Source organism: Embiotoca jacksoni, unplaced genomic scaffold (genome assembly GCF_022577435.1).
Source record: "Embiotoca jacksoni isolate LCO1_2020_lvr unplaced genomic scaffold, fEmbJac1.0.p SCAF_9, whole genome shotgun sequence".
In the NCBI taxonomy this organism is placed as follows: Eukaryota; Metazoa; Chordata; class Actinopteri; family Embiotocidae; genus Embiotoca; species Embiotoca jacksoni.
Window position 1 is genome coordinate 8,724,326 of NW_027185447.1, and position 18,629 is coordinate 8,742,954.

The following is an 18,629-nucleotide window of genomic DNA, read 5'->3' on the forward strand; positions in this document are numbered from 1 at the left end:
GTCAGCGTGCAGCGTGCGAGGGCCCGCATATCACTGCTTGTAGTTTTAATCTATAATTGTCTTTCAGACAGCTCTCTGCTTTGCTTCCTCTGGTCCATGCTCAGTGTGGTGCAAAAAAACCCCCAGCAGTGTGACCTCTTTTCTCCATTTAAATCCAAGATGATTACAAGATCTAAGACGTGTGATACTGATTAACAAAAACAGTTGGTTTGAAGTATCACTAATACACAATTATCTCACTTTTCCTGGGTGTACCCAACAAATATGTCGAGGCCATTTTACAATAATCTCGGTAGAAGAAGCAATCGTTTTATTTTTTTCACACTTTATATGCTTTATTTTACTTACATACGTGTACATCATGTTCATTTGAAAATGACCTTTAACATCAATTCTATTCAGAAGGAATAAAGCATTATTTCAATGAGGTGTTAAGGGTACCAACAAATTTGTTCACATCTGTAAAAAACAACTGGCTTTTGTGCCTGGACAGAAAGTAGATTCAATTCAATTCAAAGATAATTAGGGAAAAAATACTTTTATTAAAAAAGTATGGGTCCAAATGAAGTCAACATTGTTCCATACAGTCACAGACCAAACATGTGCATATCTAAACACAACAGTGAAAAACAAACTTTGTATTAATACATGAAAATATCAAAGAACTCCAATTCAAACTTCTTGCAAATGGACAGTCTTCAATAACACTTTAAATACAAATTCAAATTCATTTTGAAAACAAATGAAAAATGGTTTGTCTCATTCCGGAAAAGCAAATAGTTTTACATTTCAACATGTATCATAATCTTTCAGTAAATAAGCCTTCTTCAGAGAAGAAATAAAAGTACGCCACATTACACTTCAAGTACTAATACATAAGTCTGTATACAGTGTGTTGGAAGGTTAAAATACCTTTCAAAAACTATTACTCATTACAAGCTTGTCTCATGATAGATTTCTAAATCTACCATTGGACAATTTCCAGTCCTGTAGACGTCTTTCAGTAGCAATTTTTACTTTTACAGAAAATCTATTTTTATATTAGTTTCATTATTTGTTACTTTGGCTCAAAATAACTTTAAACAAAACCAAAATCTACCACAATATCAAATTAGCATTTAGTGTCTCAGAAAAACCACATAACCCAGTAGTGATCAAAAGAGAATTAAGAATTATACTTAATAATCGAGTGCGTGTTCATGTAACAATATTCTTCATATGATTTGTACACAAGAAGCAAAACATACTACAACCTGGATACAACTTATATGTGTCCAACATTTACAAACAAACACTCAAACATATGTGCTATTCATCTCAAATAGAACCATTTCAAAACACAGTCAAACACAAAAAAGTGAAAGTACAATTCAGGAAACAAGTACAAAACATTTGCATTTGTAATGGTGTAGGCGGTAGACAGAAAATGAGTTTTCTAATGAGTTCACAGCTGAGTCAGCAGTAGAACGTCTCTGCGGCTTTTAAAAAAAAATAAAATAATAATAATTATACAGACATCAACATGATTTTGTTTTACAGACTGGAAATAATATTTTCTTATTTTTAGCATTGCATCTGATCTCAGGAGTTTTGCCTCTTAAGAATTGGCCAGTAAACTGGGACTGAAAAAGATAACAGAAACTGGAATAGTTTGATGAAAGAGAACCATTTCAGTTGTGAATGACAGTGATACAAGTATGAGATGAGCATAATGTTGATAATGTTGTTGACTGTAACAAAGTAACAGAGCAGAGCACCTCTCATTCTCAGTTGAGTATTCACTGAAAGATAATGGAAAACACCAAACTGACATTTGAAAATCTGTACACGTTCCAAAAATGCAAAACTGATTACATGCTACAAAAAAAAACAAAAAAAAAAAAAAAAAAAAAACAAAACATGCTGCTTAATATATTTTCCATTTTTTTGGCTATTGTAGAGAACCAGAAATGTTCTTCAGATTGGGGAAGTGTTTCATCACGATCCGTATTAGCAGGTAAGACTTTGACACTCTTTGACCGAGCAGCAGCGACTGAACACCATGTATTGCACATTTCACAGAATGGGTTTTAAAAAGGCATCGAGCATCAGTGCAAGAGTTGACCCTTTCGCACCCGACTTTACATAAGAGGAGCAGTGGCCAAAAGACCAAACAAAGGCCAAAATGTGCTCAAGCAACAATGAATAACAAATTCAAAGGTGTAATTTGAGTTCATAGTACATTTTACTATTAACTCCAATCTAATGGGAGGTCTGTTGCTGAAAATGTTGTCAGCTGACATCTATATTTTCACTAAGCACCAGCAAACAATTAGTAAGCACCAGAAAGATGAGGTTTTCTGGCATTGCTGAATAACCTTCAGGTCTACAGACAGAACGGGCTTGTTAAGTCTCAAGAGGCCCACTCGCTCCGTACAGGTCACAAGAGAACAGCAGCAGAACCATAAACGCTTCACCTCCAGTTGTGGTACATATGGAGGCCGGCGAACAGCAGGTTGCCAGTCAGGCTCGCTAATAAAAGCCCGGGCCAGATAAGACGCTTCACCAAACCTGGAGAGAAAGAGAAAGCAAATTTATTTCATGAGACTCGGAATCATCAGTCTGAATCTAACGTTTTCCATTTTGTGTAGGTTTAACGGTCATGATTTCAGAAGATCATGACCGTAAACAAGCCTCAGCTTGTTTAAATTTAGGTACCTATCTGACAATTACCTCACAAAGCGGATCATGAGTCAGCCAAATGTCAACAATCCACATCAAATAGACTTTTTTCTATTTTTGCTAAATTTCAGACTTTTTTGGGAAGCGGTGTTGCAATTCAGTTTAATGTTGTTTTTTTTTCCCCAGTAAAATTGCTGGAATGGCAAGTCGAGGAACATTATTGCAATCCTTTTAACCACTACGTGATATAAAACAACAGTTATATGTAATCACCGCCTATGATAATAAGCATATCACAGAAATATCTGGGACTGTTTTAGTTCTGATTTTTTAATTTTCAGAGCCTCAAAGTTACAAAAATAAATCCTGAGTCATTAAACTGATGTAGCTCTGCAAAACCGACCGTGACAGTCTGTAAATAAAAAAAACACGTAGGTTACATTTTATGCAAAAATAATCGCTTAAGATGGTTTTTCGAATCATATCATATCAATTCAACTCAATTCAATTCAAATTTGCAATGTTCTGTTACGCTGTCTAAATCAGTCCCCAAACAATTTGAACTGTTACTGTTAAAACTTAAACTATCAACAAATGTCACTCTGTCTGTAGCTGTTTGCTATAGATCACCCTCTGCTCCAGCATGCACATTAAGAGCTCTCGGTTTACTGTTGGCCCCTCACATTTCCTCTGAGTTTGTCCTTCTGGGTGACCTAAACTGGAATATGATCAACCCCCCTGATTTAGTTACACAGCAATTTGATGCTTTAAACCTCTTTCAAATTGTATCTGAGCCAACCAGACATAATTTGACTGGCCCTCCCTTCACACCAGGCGGCTACAACACTGGCTGCTCGTGGTCTACAAATCCCTTTTGGGAATGACCCCTCGCTACCTCTCAAATCTTCTGCACATCTCGGACAGCAATCGCCATTGAAGATCAAGTGACTTCATTAGGCTCATCATTCCAAAAGTCCGTACTGTGTTTGGTCATAACGCCTTTCATTTTGCCTCTGCAAATGACTGGAACTCACTTCAAAACACACTCAAACTAACAGCTCTCACCTCTCTCAACATGTTCAAACTAAAGCTGCAACAAATCATAGTTGACTGCTGTACCTGCTGACCAGCCCTTGCTTTTCTCTCTCTCTCTCTCTCTCTCTCTCTCTCTCTCTCTCTTATTTTTATAAAGAAAATCCAGTAATCTGCCTTTTTCATTTTATTTATTTATTTTTATTAATTTTATTGCTTATTTTGGTACATAGTGTTTATTCATTTACCCATGTTGTCTTTAGCCTTTTCCTCATGTGTTTGTCATACTGTTTTGTATCTGTGCTGTTTGTGTCACTGTGTGGACTGTGCTGACAGATCATCATTGTAAATGAGAATTGGTTCTCAATTGATTTTACCTGGTTAAATAAAGGTTAAAAAAAAAAACAAAAAAAAACTGTATGTACAAAAATAAAGTGCAATCTCTTATAACTGTCAGAGTCTATAATAAGAATTCTACATATACTAGACGATAAGACTGATGCAGGGACGATTGGCAGCCTAATTTTAATGATAAAACCACATTTCCCATAAACCCGTCACCTCTGGTTTTGCGTTTTTTTCTTCTGGTCAACTGGCATTTGTTTCGACGATGACAGGTTAAAGAGCCTTGCTGAATGTAAATAAGAAGTAATTTTTCTTGATGAAGCAAGTTTTGTTTGGAAAGGCTGACGTTGTGCAGAAATGCCGTTTGTGCTGTATTTTTGCAAAATTACCAGCCCCTACAAATATTCCAGAGATTGGTTGAACTCGCATACATCAATGCAGTCACAAGCAATTTAGCAACGGGACTCTTTCACTCTGTACATTTACAGTGGTAAGCTAATATACTAAAAAGAAAAACGTTTCACCAGATCTTTCATGAAATTTAAGCCATAAGAAAAACATTATGAAATGCATTATATGAATACATTGCATAAAATATGTAATTGATCCATTCAATTGTGAAATAACTAAAGAAAATTACTGAAACCCAACTCATCACAATGAAGTGTTTGTCTCTTGCATTTGCAAAGAAGCTCAAGAACTGCTGTCAGATTTAGCCAGTTAGCTCTCGTTTGCTCGAGGTACCACAATTAAATGATTCCAAACATCGTGAACACAATATTTATCTCCCTGGTGGCTTTTAATCAGATTGCTTACCTTTAGAGGGAGGGATGCCTTCCAGACCGTGTGTCGTAGTGCCAACTCGGCATGCTGACGACTCTGAGGAGCTGCTTCGTTTCTCTTCCTCTTCAATCACACTGCCATCTCTTAGCAAGGAACTCAAATCTGCAAAGCAATGTCATAATACATAAATTATTAAGCCAAAGATAAAGCCATCTAAACATTGTTCAAAATCCTTTTTCTTTATAGAGCCACTATCTGCAGATTTACAAAAGGATTTATGTTGCCATCTGGTGGTGGTATTAAGAATGACACCAAGGTAAACAGTTGAAATTGCTACAAGCCCCCAACAATAACCAGTTCAACCTCAGCTGTACTTGCCATTTTGACTTTGGAAGGGTGACGTGTCAGGTGAAAAGCAGCCACTGTAAATGGAAGAGGCCGGCTCCACAAGGAAATGCGATGGAGAAACAGGTGGGGACATGAGAGTGGGTTCTGGCTCTGCTGAGAAAAGCCGGAGTTTCTGACCGGTGATGTTGAGGCGAGCAGGGCTGATGAGGGGGCGGCGTAGTCTGGCAGAACCTGAACTGGATGTTACTGACCCAGCGACTGAGGGAGTTGGAGAGGGACCTGGGGATGATGGGCGACTCCCAGACTTCAGTGAAAAGTAGTCTGTGTAAAAAAATAAATTTAAAAAAAAAAAGCAGTGGAAAATGTCCATCAGATGCTCTGATAGGGTTAGGAACTGTTTAAAACACAAAATGTTCAATTGAGATTACAGAATCACTTGGAGTTTTAATAATACCTGAGGATGGTGAATCTTTGTACTGTGAGGCTGGTCTGCTTCCACTGAACAGGTAACCAGAATCTGAAAAAGAGATAAGACCAAAAACAAGCATGTTGTTCTGTTTTTTAATAACATAAAACAAGACAATGTCATGGAAACATGTTATATCGTAACAAAAAACTCAAGGATATTCAGTTTTATATAACATTAGACAAAGAAAAGCAGCCTGTAAGGTGACCTAAATATTTTCCAAGAAGCACAAACTGAGAGCTGCTGGAGCTTATAAATTATAAATCTTGTCTGTATACGAAGCACTGAATTGCAAGAAGCAACTCAAGATCAAACATGTTGTTGGGAACGCATACAAAAATCAAATGTAAACAGAAGAAGGCCGAGTATTCCCACCAGCTAATGAAAGTAGTGTGGCAGTTATCTGTAAGGTGCCAGACTACAAATAAAAGGACATGCCACTACATCTGTGCAAACAAGTCATCCTCAGATTATGTTTTTCCTTCAATTAACACAAACAGAAAAATGCCAGTGTTACCTGTCCTGGTGAGGGAGGGGATCGTGCCGAGGCAGAGGGCTCTGTTGAGGCGCCCAGGCAGAGAGGAAGGGGAGGCTTTGCGCTCGCAAGGACCTTGTTGGCGGTTGATGAGCTTGGAGAGGTTAGGCGGTGGGGAGGGGATGAAGGAGTCCGTCAGGTCAGGGCAATACAAAGGAGGCTGGCTGCTGAAGGGGACTGCAGAGCTGCCTGCAAGGTATCTGAAATCAAAATCATAACACTTTAAAAAAAAAAAAGAAAGAAAAAAAAAAAAGGTTCTAATATTACATGAAAAATACACTCTAATGAAAATCTAAAGTAGTTACACGAGGCAACTTCACAAAAAAAAAAATTGACAAATAGTGTAATGACTGGATTTTCTATTTGTGATTATATGTAGACAGCAAAATGGGATTTACATGTTAAAGAACAATTTTGACATTAAAATATATAGTCTGAATTACATACCAACTACAAGCTGCGTCTAAAATAAAATCAAGAGGACAAACTTTGTACCATTCAGCTTTGATATCCAGTAAATGTGAGCACTTTACAGTCTGTGGCAGGGCTGCCACTGACATGTGGCTGCAGCTGTCTGACCACATGCAGCAGCTGGAAGTGCCCACAGAACAAAAGCTGCAGGAAAAAGGCTGCCCAGCCATACAGCGCTTACATTTCAATACAAAGTCACTGGTCCATAGAAAGACGTGTTAATCAGCCTTTGTCTTTCTTAAAGAAAGAAAAAATCGGGACAATCTTGATTGTTTACATTCTCCAAACTCCAACGCTTTGTTACTGTTTTAAAAGCATGACAGAGACATTCAAAACAGGACAGGACAAGACGTTGTGTTTGTGTTGTCGAAAAACAAGCAGACGGCGTATCCTTTCACCAGCTGTTTATTACATTCCATGTACAGCAAGCATTCCTACAAAGTCTTCAAAATGGAGCCTGACATTAAAAGAAAGACACCTAATATAAGCACCCAAAACACAATGTGTTGCAGTAAAAACCTTTCGGTGAGGACGGCGCTCCACTTTGAGGCTGCTACAGAATATATAAACACACAATAACTGATCAAATTAAGAAATTGCTTAAATTGTATAGAAACTATCAAGATTTGGCATCGTAGTAGCTCATTAATAAAATACTGAGTCTTTTAGTGTTTCTTCAACACACACTCTGTGAAAACATTTAGGTATGACACAATCACATTTATGAGCTACACAGTGCAGTAAAAACATGAATGGGTCCATCAGTAAAAAGGTAGCTATCACTGTTGAAACACCACACAATATATTTGTGGCTATCATGTAATTAGTTAGATATAGTAGCTTAGACTTAACATACCACTGTAGTAGTGCTTCTCGAGCTAAATGCTAAATACAGTAAAGTCTAACAGTCGTACAACTCATCAGGTAGATGCAGGAATTCTCTCCAAAAAAAACCATGCAGAAATAAAAACATACTCAGGGTAGATATGCATATATCAGGGCATAAGAAACATGCATACTGACGGTTTATAACAAACAACACCTTTTGGTACAGCATGTAAAACTTTGGAAAAAGATAATACATTAAGTTGTACCTTAGATATACAAACAAAAGGTACTATTACTGAAATATATCCATTTCTTCCTTTGCGAACACACAGAGCGGACCAGTGTGAACTTCAGTGAAAGCCCATTAAAAAAAAGTCTCAACTTCTCTAAAACAGCATGGTTTGTTGTGTGACCTGTTTTAATTTCAATGAAATATTATTTTTGTCAAAAGTTTAAAAATGCATTTTATCACGTTCTACAGTTTATAAAAATGTTTCCAAGTCAATACTGACAGATGTTTATAGATCACAAGTCAGTATAACTCATTAAATAGAATTGCAATCCTTGCATTTGATTTGTAATAGATGTGAAAAAAAAAATCAAAATCACAGCTTCAAAGCTCTAAAAATGATCCTCTATGAGCAGGAAAAACTTTATTCATGACCTATAAACTGCATTTCCAATGTCTTATATTCACAATATGTAAAGCTTTTTGAGACTACTGCACCAAAGGTGCTGGTTTGAGAACAGAACTCCATCTACAGGACAGCACAACATACCATATAAACCTCATAGTTACAGTAATCTACGCAGATTCTCTAGTATTAGTTTGTAATACCTTTTCACATTACTGTCAAATAAATATCCCTTCATTCAATAAATTCCAATCATGTAAAACAAAACAGATGAACAGAAATAAAGAGGTGAGAGATTAAACTTTAGTGCATGCACCTAATACGTCCATTAGTGTTTATAATATATCACCATGTTAGAGTGCTGATGGATGGACTGACCTATAAAAACTATTAAGGGTGGAAGTGTCCAGACATGTGTAGAGTTGAGCACTTAGTCATGTTTGCATGTTCAAGGACTCATACAATAAGGCCACCAGAAACTAGTTTAGACTGGATTACCTTAAGTGAACGCCAACACAAACCAAGTACCTGCCACATAGTGGCATAGCTGATCACAACTAAAGATAATACGAAGCAATATACGTGCAGTAGATGCTTTGCCGTCGTAATGCAACACCATCAGTCGGGCATGTGATGAGTCCCAAGTTCACTCTGCAGCACGACAACAAGCCCAAAACTTAGAGGTGGATTTACAAAAAACTATCTTCAACAACAAGGAGTTCTGTCGCTGATGGCATGACGACCACCACAGATCTCAACGTCATGGAGTCCGTCTGGAATTACAGGTCGTGACAGAAACAACGGAGCCGAAACGCCTCAATATATAAGAAAAACTGAGTTAAGTTGTCAAGGAGGTTCAAAACAACCTACCTGCAACGCACCTTACAAAACTGTACACATGTTTACTGAGGAGAATTGCTGCTGGGGTGATCACAGCAAATCTTTGTTAGATTTTTTTTTTCTTTTTTCGTTTACTGCATTTGCAGTTTATTGATGAATAAAACCTCACCGTGGCACGGTTTTTGAAAGCATACTTACTCAACATTTACTACTTAAAACTTATGTACAAAACGTTAAAAAAAAAAAGAAAGTATTTTTTTGAAATATAATTGGCTTATGGTGAAGGTCACGCATCATTTCAAACACCACGGAAAACTGACTGAAGCGTCGTGCCAATGTAAATCACAGGAGGCCCAACATCACAATAAGGACGGGAGAAGAACAAAATTCAGAGCGATAAAGATCGCTTTTCCCAGGCAGCTAAGTGTTAAGTTTTTAAATTGACAATAGATACATAGTGACCAATCCTCACATTAAAAGGCTTCAACATTTCCATTGTTAAAATCTAAAATCTGCTTCAGCTACTGATAGAGATATGTAAAATTTAAACGCGTTGGCTGTCAGGATGTTGGCAGCACACGGAAAACCTTCCAGCTCTGACCAGAGCATAAGCATTGATGCTGTAGTCCTTACAGAGATCAGTTACACATATATGGTGGCATTACTTTTTTTTTTGGTCATATCCACGGTTCATCCTTTGTTCAGAAATTGTAGATGATGTGAAGCAGTACAGGAGAGGTGTGACTGCTCAGATACAACATCTTGAATATGGCCAGAAGTGTTCTCACAAATTAGTATTTCATGCGATAAGCTGTAGTTAGTGAACCATTTTCAATCCACAGTTTTACCAGAGTGTTAATGAATAAATTAGTACATTCAAAACCCTTTAAACATTATAGTGCAGTGTAGAATACATAGTTAGTACAGGCTGGGAACTTAAATGTTCCAATCCCTCTATATTAGTTTGAAATATATGGCAGGTTTTAAGTTGTATTTTGTTTATCTGCGATGGTCAGTGCATTGCATAATGGATATGGTTAATAAGAAACCAGAAATGTAATTAGACAAACATTTAAAAAAATACAGGATGAATTTGAATGATAATTTTGCACATTTTCCCACAAAAGAGATTCTGTATAACGTACTTGACTAATCGTCTTGAGGGTTAGCAACTAATAATAATTTATCATTGTCGTTTTATTAACAGTTTCTATTTGACTTCATGATTCCTGACAGATTCTTTCATTGATTTCACTCACTGGAAAAGTCCAAAAATAAAAAAAAACTATCATTGAGTCAATTCTATGACCAACCACAGGGATTAAAAATTGTCAGCTGTTCATGATACAGCTCTATCTTACTTCTGTGCGTACACTGATTTTAGCCTCCCAAATCTGACAAACATCAAGCGACTGTACACAATGTCCTGTGTGCTTCAAGCAGATTTCAGTGATTAAGCCGACGGAACCACTATTTAGTTACGTCAGCCGGACACACAATGTTACAGGAGTTTAGCAATCACACGTCATGATCTCAGTCATTCACACGCAGCAGTGAAACAGAGGGGTTGAGAGGAAAAAATGGTAAGGTAAAAGAAATGACGTGTTTTTTTTTTTTTTTTTTAAATGATAACACTAATTAGATTAATGTATTTGGACCTGGTTCTGATGAACACAAACCACTCATGGAGATAGGACACTCGGTACAATCGCACGTTTCAAACACAACGTGAACATTACTGCTCAGATTCTGACCTTCGGTATTTGGCTCTTCGTGGACCCAGTGGTTTGCGAGTTGCCGCAGCAGCAGCAAAGCTGACTAGGCAACAGAGGGAGATGGTGATTAGCTTTGCTGTGTCCATCCGATCCAAGGCACCAGTCAGGTAGCTCTCAGCCAGGTAGAGGCACAGGATGGAGAACCACAGGACAGAGGCCACAGCATCGATTCTCCGCAACCTGAAAATGCAGCAAGACACACACACAAAAAAAGAAAAAACGTTTTGTTTTTGCTCAAGTTAAACCTCCGACAACTTATCCAACGGCAAATAAAGACGTGGTGGTTGTTTACCTCGCAGGTCCTGCTAAGAATATAGCAGTGATACAAGTCAACAGGCCAACAGAGACTATAGCCAGCTGGTTGTCCTTTCCATGCTGCCACACCAGCTTAGCATTTTCTATGGCCTTGTCAGGGAGCAGCTCCAGCAGACCCTGCCACACAGGCACGGCTCCGCTGCTGCTGCTGTTTCTGTTGCTGTTGGGGGTGGATTCATTTTGCGGTTTAGGCTTTGGAGGAATGACCCCCCCACTTAATGGCTGTGGGCCACTAGGCGAAGCAGGCTGATCCGGCAATTCACAGAAAGACGTAGCAACTAGAAAAGCACAAATCAGGAAGGTCAGGGCCCGTAACAGTATGACCCCCGTGGGAGAAGACAAGGAATGGCAGCTCTGTAGGAAAGAAAACATGTTTTTAATGTAAGTATTTATCTGTCAGAATCAGAGTCATCATCTTGGTTATAATCATCATCTGATTTAGTATTTGGCTAAAAGTTAAGACACGTTGCATGTCATAGCATAAAGCTGCTCATCAAGACTTGCTGTGTTTTGTGTAAATTCAATCAACCACTTGTTTGCAGACTTTGCCTGTTAAGTGCTTGAAATTTGGACTTTGGGTTTCACTGACCTTTACGAAAGCTGTGTCTGATTCTCGGGTACGCCGAAGCTGATTGTTTAAGAGCACGGTGCGAAGCTGGCGGTTCTGATATTTAATGTAGTACTCCACTGCTGTCTGACACGGTCTGCATAACTTATAAGTCTGCTCCAGGTGGTGCTTGAAGGCCTCAATTTCCTCATCATAGTTCTCCTACAATAGAAAGAAACAATAACAAATTCAGCGTTGATAATTATAACGTGATGCGTTAACATGAAGAAATGAGAGCAAAGTACATACATCATCCCTCGGGATATACGAGGCCAACTGTTTGATCTTTGCAGACTGGTTGTTATTACACTTCCTGCATAGCAACATCTGACAGTTGACCCACTGCAGAGTCTTAGGGGTCTCAGATGAAGGAAGGCTTCCAGATACGCCGTGATTTAGATGCTCCATGTACTGAGCTGGGATGGGTTTGTTGTAATCCCCATTCTGAAAAACACACATCAACAAAAAGGTTAAACAAACACACCAAAAAGAAAAGTTGACTGAGAAAAAAAAAAGAAGTAATACTTAAACTCACCTCCTGGAAGCCATTATACTGGTCACAGTTGGGACAATCCCAGCAGTTCCTGTTCCCGTAGGGCACCACTGTGTTTTGATTACAGAACCAGCAGTTTACACTTGCATGGGTGGGCTTCTTCCTGCAAATCAAAAGTGGATTTCTTTTTAAAATGATAATGTTAATCCATCCTGCTGATGACACTTACAGAGAGCATTTTACTGCACAATGAGTATTTATACTTCTGATACTTCAATTACATTTTGCTGACTTACATACTTTAACTTGGGTAAAGTTGCGAAAGCAGGGTTTATACTTATAGTAAAACATTTTCGAGGTGTAGTATTAACAATATTACTTTAAGTAGACGTGAATACTTCAACCACAGTCGTTAATCCTATCGGTGTTTATCTGTCCTATCCGAGGCAGGAGATCCGCTCCTGAAAAACATCACGACTCTAAAACACAACCCGATGTTTTATACTATTTACGGACTATTTGGATCGACACTATCATCACGTTGCGTCGTAAACACGGATGGAAAAGATCCAGCGGGATTTGGGATCTCATCCACTACTATCTAGCAAGTTAGCAGCCACGGCTATCAAAGTTACCGCTCGGGGTCGCGCGTAAAAACACGCACCGCTCCTGAGGGGGAAAAGGAACCGATTTGCACGATGTCTGATGGCAAACGGTATTGATTGTACTTTTGAATTTTGATCAGTCGGTGTGATATTTAACGCTGTCTGCTAACATGCATCTCACGTTAGCTAAAAAAAAAAACACTCACACACACACACACACACACACACACACACACACACACACACACCGCGGTGCAGAACCGTGGAGTTTTACCTGGTGGATATTTTATATATCAGCGCTCCGCCGGCGACAAACGCCGTAGCTCCGACTCCACTGTACATCAATTCAGGATACTCCAAAAGAAGCTTGTTAAACGTCTCCATTTCTGCTGAAATTAAAACGCTGTGCGTAAAACTGTGTCGGCAAAACACGGCTCGGAGGAGCTCACGCGGGCAAAGCGGTTCCTTTTGTTCACGCCCATGTAACGGAAACGGAATTTGCGTAGCCACGTGGACGCGCTCCAACATGTTTCATTCACTCGTTCTGGGCTCACTAAACCCACTTATTACTGAGATTTATTTTAATTTTTTTTTACAACAAATGATGTATTTAGCCGTAACTCGTGTGTTTTGGGTGATATTGTTCGTAGAAATAGAAAGTAATCTAATGTTTGCTCAGCTCTAAGCAGCCCGTAGTGTAGTAGGAACCGACTGTGATAGTGTTGGAATGTGTCGAGGGGCTGTTCATGTGGGGTTTTTTTATTTTTTTTTTCTCCCCCCTGCTTTGAACCTTTAGGACATTACATTAGGAATCCTCTATGTTTAATGGGTTCATGAAAGAGGGACGGCTGATACCATGTCGATTTAGTTCATCTGCCATTTACAGAGGCATATTGTTGGCTGTTAATTTAAAAAAAAATATTTTTTTTTTTTTTTTTTTTTTTTTTTTTAATTCTTCAAAGCTTGCTTGAGAATCATCAGATTTTCTAAATCTCGTTCATATCAAAGTGATTCAGTGATAGTTGTCAATACATTTACTGGTACACAGCCAATATGAACTGTCAATGGCAAATTCGGCGTATTTAATGTGTTTATTAAGCAAAAATAGGCTTTTAAAAAAAAAAAATAAAAAAAAAAAAGGGCGGGGAGGGAGGGGGGGTATCGAGGGGGGGGGGGGGGGGGGGGGCTCATGTTGCAGCCCAGATTGTATTTAACTGGATCCGGATCTTGTAGGCTAAAGATCTTTTCTCGTAATTATGACAGTCGGATCTCTTACTTATGAGATAGCAAGTCACAATTCCGAGAAAAGGTCTCTATTTTCTTTTCTTTTGTGAATGCATTGGGCCTCCATATAGTTTTTCAGATTGTCTGCTGTCAAGAATAACTTTTGTTTGTTGGTTAGCCTGCTGAATTATTCACCTATACCAATCAAGGCTTGGGTGTAGGCCAAGGCAGAAACACCTTTTTTTTTTAAATTGCTAATTTCAACCAAGCTAAGAGAATGTAAAGCTAAACCTTGTGACAGCAATTAGGTCAATGAAGAATAATTATTTTATAAGTGAAGCTTACACAATAGGAAAATGCTAAAAATTTGTGTTAATAATAATACTGATAATGATTACTTATAATACATTGTCACCCATCATAATAGTAAAGGTTTAACTCAATCAATGAGAGTATCTGATGCAAAAATAACATTTTTATTTAAACAAACGTGATGTATTTTACATCACGTAAACATTCAGAATCAAATAAGAAAACTGATCAGTGCTTCAGTGTCAATAATTGTTATAGCAGCTCAGATAAAAGGATCGAACAAGAGAAAAAAATAAATAATAACAAATGTATTGGCCCATTCAAAAATATTAACATAACAATGTAAAAACACAATACAAGTTTCGGGTACTTGGTTGCAAGACAATTATATCCAACAAAGGTGGCATAATTTAAGCCTCAGACTTAAATCAGCTGTCTTCCTGCAATTCACACTTGATCGGTGCCATTCTTGAAGCAAAGCATCCTCAGTATAGGACTGTAATTATTTGGCTTTTCAAACAGGAGCCTGTAACAGAAGTTAACAAACAGTTCTGGGTATAACATTTAATCAGCTGTCAGCAATTTGATACCTTAAACAACAAACTTCGACCCGACAAACGCAGTAGCCTTAATGAAATGATGAAACAGATGAACTGTGAGTCTGTGAACCGGCCGTCAGCGGTCCTACTGCGGCGCCTCCGCCTGCCTTGCATAGGAAGTGAACTGCGGGTAGTTGCATGCCACCGAGACGGTGCCTGCGTCCGGGCTCATCGGCTGGGTCACTCCGCCGTAAGGACACACGTTGTGGGGCACCAGCACGGGCGGGTGGTGGGGGTGGTACGCACCGTAGGGAGGGTAGTGGAAGGGTGGGGGCGCGCAGTACGGGCTCACCGAGCCGCTGGCGACGACCTGGGCCGTTGGGTATCCAGTCGGCTGGGACGGGTTGGGCTGGCACATGCTCCAGGACCTACTCACGTAAGGCTGCAGGTAGAGCGGCTCGGGATACTCCATGGGTTCCCCGGTCAGGTAAGGGACGCTCCTGGGTATGTAGGGTCTCCTCACCCTCCTCCGCCGCCGGTAGTTCCCCTTCTCAAACATGTCCTCAAACGCGGGGTCAAGCATCCAGTAGTTGCCCTTCCGGTCCCCCGGGTTCTCCCTGGGCACTTTCACAAAACACTCATTGAGAGACAAATTGTGTCTTATACTATTTTGCCAACCTTTTTTGTTCTTCTCGTAGTAGGGGAACTTGGACACTATGTATTGGTATATCCCGCTCAGGGTTTGTCTCCTATCTTGGCTGTCCTTGATGGCCATGGCGATGAGAGCCACGTAGGAGTACGGTGGCTTCTCCAGCTGGCCGGTCTCCTCTACATCTTTGGGCTCATATGGGGGCGAGTTGGAGCTGATGTCCAGGAGCTGCACTCCCTGCCCACCAGGGGATTTCTCCTCTACATCCATGGCTCAGGTCTCCCGTTTTTTTTGCGTCCTGCTCGGGCAAAAAGCTGCTGCATCTAACGAGGCGGGGAAATGAACGTGTCCGCAGGTGCACACACCCCTCCCACCTTCTTTCATCTCACCGGTTTCCCACGCTGTTATGCCATTGTATGTGATACAGTGCAGGCTGTTTAGGTTGAAGCAGGGGTTACGGCACCGTGTTTTAAAAACAATCGAAATATTCTCACTTTGAAGCAACGTGATCAAAGACTAATGTATTGTCTTTACTGTTAAGTGCTCATAATTATGAACGATTTATTGAGAAAAGATGGACACTTGTGAGCCAACAAGCCAAAAAAGTTTGTTATTCATCCCAAACTCCAGCAGATCGGCTCTTCATTTTATTTTATTTATTACGAATCATTTATTTTAGGGCAGGGGAAACTTAATTTATTTATTATTTATTTATTACGAATCATTTATTTTAGGGCAGGGGAAACTTAATTTCTAACTATATATTTTGGAATTGCTATTCCCCCTTTCACGTATTGGATTTTGTGTGCATGTATTAACATATTAAGTGATTTTTATCAGATGTTTGTCCTCTATACTGAACAAGGATGTACTGACACACACACACACACACACACACACACACACACACACACACACACACATTTGCATTGATTTGCAACTTTTACACACGTTGCTTTTTACAGCTTGTTTGAACTCTGCAGAGACACACCATGGTTGGGGTTTTCCAGCACTTACTGTGTTAAAAGTAGGAGTATGAGACTCACAGGTATCAGAGCCCACATGCCACCCACATACAGAGAGGCATGAACAGCAGGCCTGTCTGTCTGCTGAGGACACTAGATAATGATCACCTGCTCTCACCAGACAGTCTGTCTCCCCTAAGCTGATAGGGAAACACAGATCTCAAAAGGTGAGCAACCAGTGGAAAAACAAATTAGTCTTCGGCTATTGTTGTCCCTGTAAAACTATTAATTGGAGTTATAGTGAATACCTTTCTTGATGGCGTACAGCTGCTGATTTAGCACCCAACGTATAATGTCTTCACCATTTATTTTTTTCAATTAAGTTCTGTATTCCCCCCCCCCCCCCCACAACCCTTTCACCTTTAAAATACACTCAAATACAACTAAACTGTTTCTCCCCATTAATTCTCCCCTCAAAGATGTTTTGCACTCAGCAGTCTATAGGTTTAATGTAGTTAGAGTGAGGTGCTTCAAAAGGCAAACGTGTTGGATAACGCTTGTCAAACAAGATGCAATCAAATCTTCTTATTTTGATGCACAATATTAGGATGCCTGATTCTTGGGCATTAAGGACCAGACGATTAAAGACAAAAACTAGAGGGGAGAAACGTTGCAGGCCATCCTGCACAGTAAACTAAATTAGTTATCAGTGGTAAGTTCCTCTCATGCAAATATGGTAACTGTGCATGTTATTCCTGATATGCAGTACCTTTTTTGTTTACTATTCCTGACTCAAATTATGCTGCACACACGAGCAAAAATCAGTCCTTATATATTCATAGTTTGTGTCTCATCTCTTGACTTAACTTCCCTCTCTGATTTCTCAGATTTTTTTAAAAGTATTTAACAAAAATGACGTGAGGAAACTGGAGGTCCCACTGTGACTTTTCCCAGAGAGAAAGCTTGATCCTCCTGATGTCATGTGAGTGAAGGAAGGCGCCAGACTAAACACAATCTGTGGAGCAGAAACTATCTGAAACTAAAGAAGAATGTAGCACAACTGCCAAAAGCAAAGATTATGAACACTGGGTTCAGACAGCAAAAGAAATGGAGATTTACAGCCCACAAGCATCCTCAAACAGCCCTCAGGTGTGACCTAGGACATAAATATACATGTTCAAGACCTACCACCATGTTTCAAAGTGTTACACAGCCTTCAGATTTAAAGTAATTGTAAACTGACATCATTGCAATCTGTTTAAAACCGTAATTTTTGGATTATTATTATTTTTTTACTTTTATTTAGTGAGAAATGTTTTAACCCTCGTGTTGTCCTTGGGTCAAAATGACCCGCAGCTGTGTTCAACCAATTTCTATTTTATTTTCATATTTTTTTGGGATCATTAGTGACAAGGAGGCTGTGAGGGGTACTTTAAAGAATGATGACCAATGATCCCAAAAAAAATATAAAAATATAGAAATAAAATAGACCTTGGTTGAACACAGCTGCGGGTCATTTTGACCCAAGGACAACACGAGGGTTAATCTTTAGTACACTGCAATAGTTTTATGAGTCCTTAACTGTTTTTTCTTTCTAGTCCCACATGAGTTAAGCTACTCATCTAAGATTCGAGTCACTCATAGAAGTTTGCCCTTGCTAAGCTGTCTGGTTATTTCTTTCTAATTGAGAACTTATAACAAAGATGTTTCTTTATTGTTTTTACCTGGAAGAATGGATGGGAAAATGTAAATATATAGCCTGAGTGAAATAAAGCTTGATGATGTGTGTCATTAGCGAAACAGTGATTTAAAATGAAAATGCAGGTTAATCGGGAACTAAAAAGCTAAAACTTGAAATTGCTGCTAAAATGTGTATCTTTATATACTGTTTATCACAAAACATGTGTTTGTAGATGTTATTGTGTATTAAGACGATCATATCAATATGTCACTGTTGAAACCACCTGCAATGATAATGCTGTATTGTAAGCCAATTCAGCACCCTTTAATGTAATTACTTTTCAGCGAACCATGAACGTAAACAACCGTTAACGGAGTAATAAAAATACAATAAAAATTCCAAAAAGATGCATGTCATTGATATAAAATTCAGTTATGCTATTAATAATAATGATTATTCTGTTATTATTACATTATCCTAAAACTTGAATGTTTAAAGATCATATTTCAGATCCAACTTC

General features: G+C 38.9%; 2 protein-coding genes across 2 annotated transcripts; both read right to left on the reverse strand.

The window, feature by feature from the left end:
* Window positions 1–522: 522 nt before the first annotated feature.
* tmem201 (transmembrane protein 201) lies at window positions 523–13,185 on the reverse strand. Its single transcript, XM_069140888.1, has 11 exons — window positions 13,014–13,185; window positions 12,177–12,297; window positions 11,891–12,085; window positions 11,624–11,803; window positions 11,012–11,388; window positions 10,699–10,899; window positions 6,153–6,370; window positions 5,624–5,686; window positions 5,200–5,490; window positions 4,855–4,983; window positions 523–2,550 (listed from the first exon to the last, which is right to left on the reverse strand). Exons 1-11 carry the CDS (start codon window positions 13,121–13,123, stop codon window positions 2,453–2,455), a joined length of 1,983 nt encoding a protein of 660 aa, XP_068996989.1. The 5' UTR covers window positions 13,124–13,185; the 3' UTR covers window positions 523–2,452.
* Window positions 13,186–14,420: 1,235 nt separating this feature from the next.
* Window positions 14,421–15,772, reverse strand: foxl2l (forkhead box L2-like). Its single transcript, XM_069140897.1, has one exon. It carries the CDS (start codon window positions 15,731–15,733, stop codon window positions 14,960–14,962), a length of 774 nt encoding a protein of 257 aa, XP_068996998.1. The 5' UTR covers window positions 15,734–15,772; the 3' UTR covers window positions 14,421–14,959.
* Between the last annotated feature and the right edge of the window lie 2,857 nt (window positions 15,773–18,629).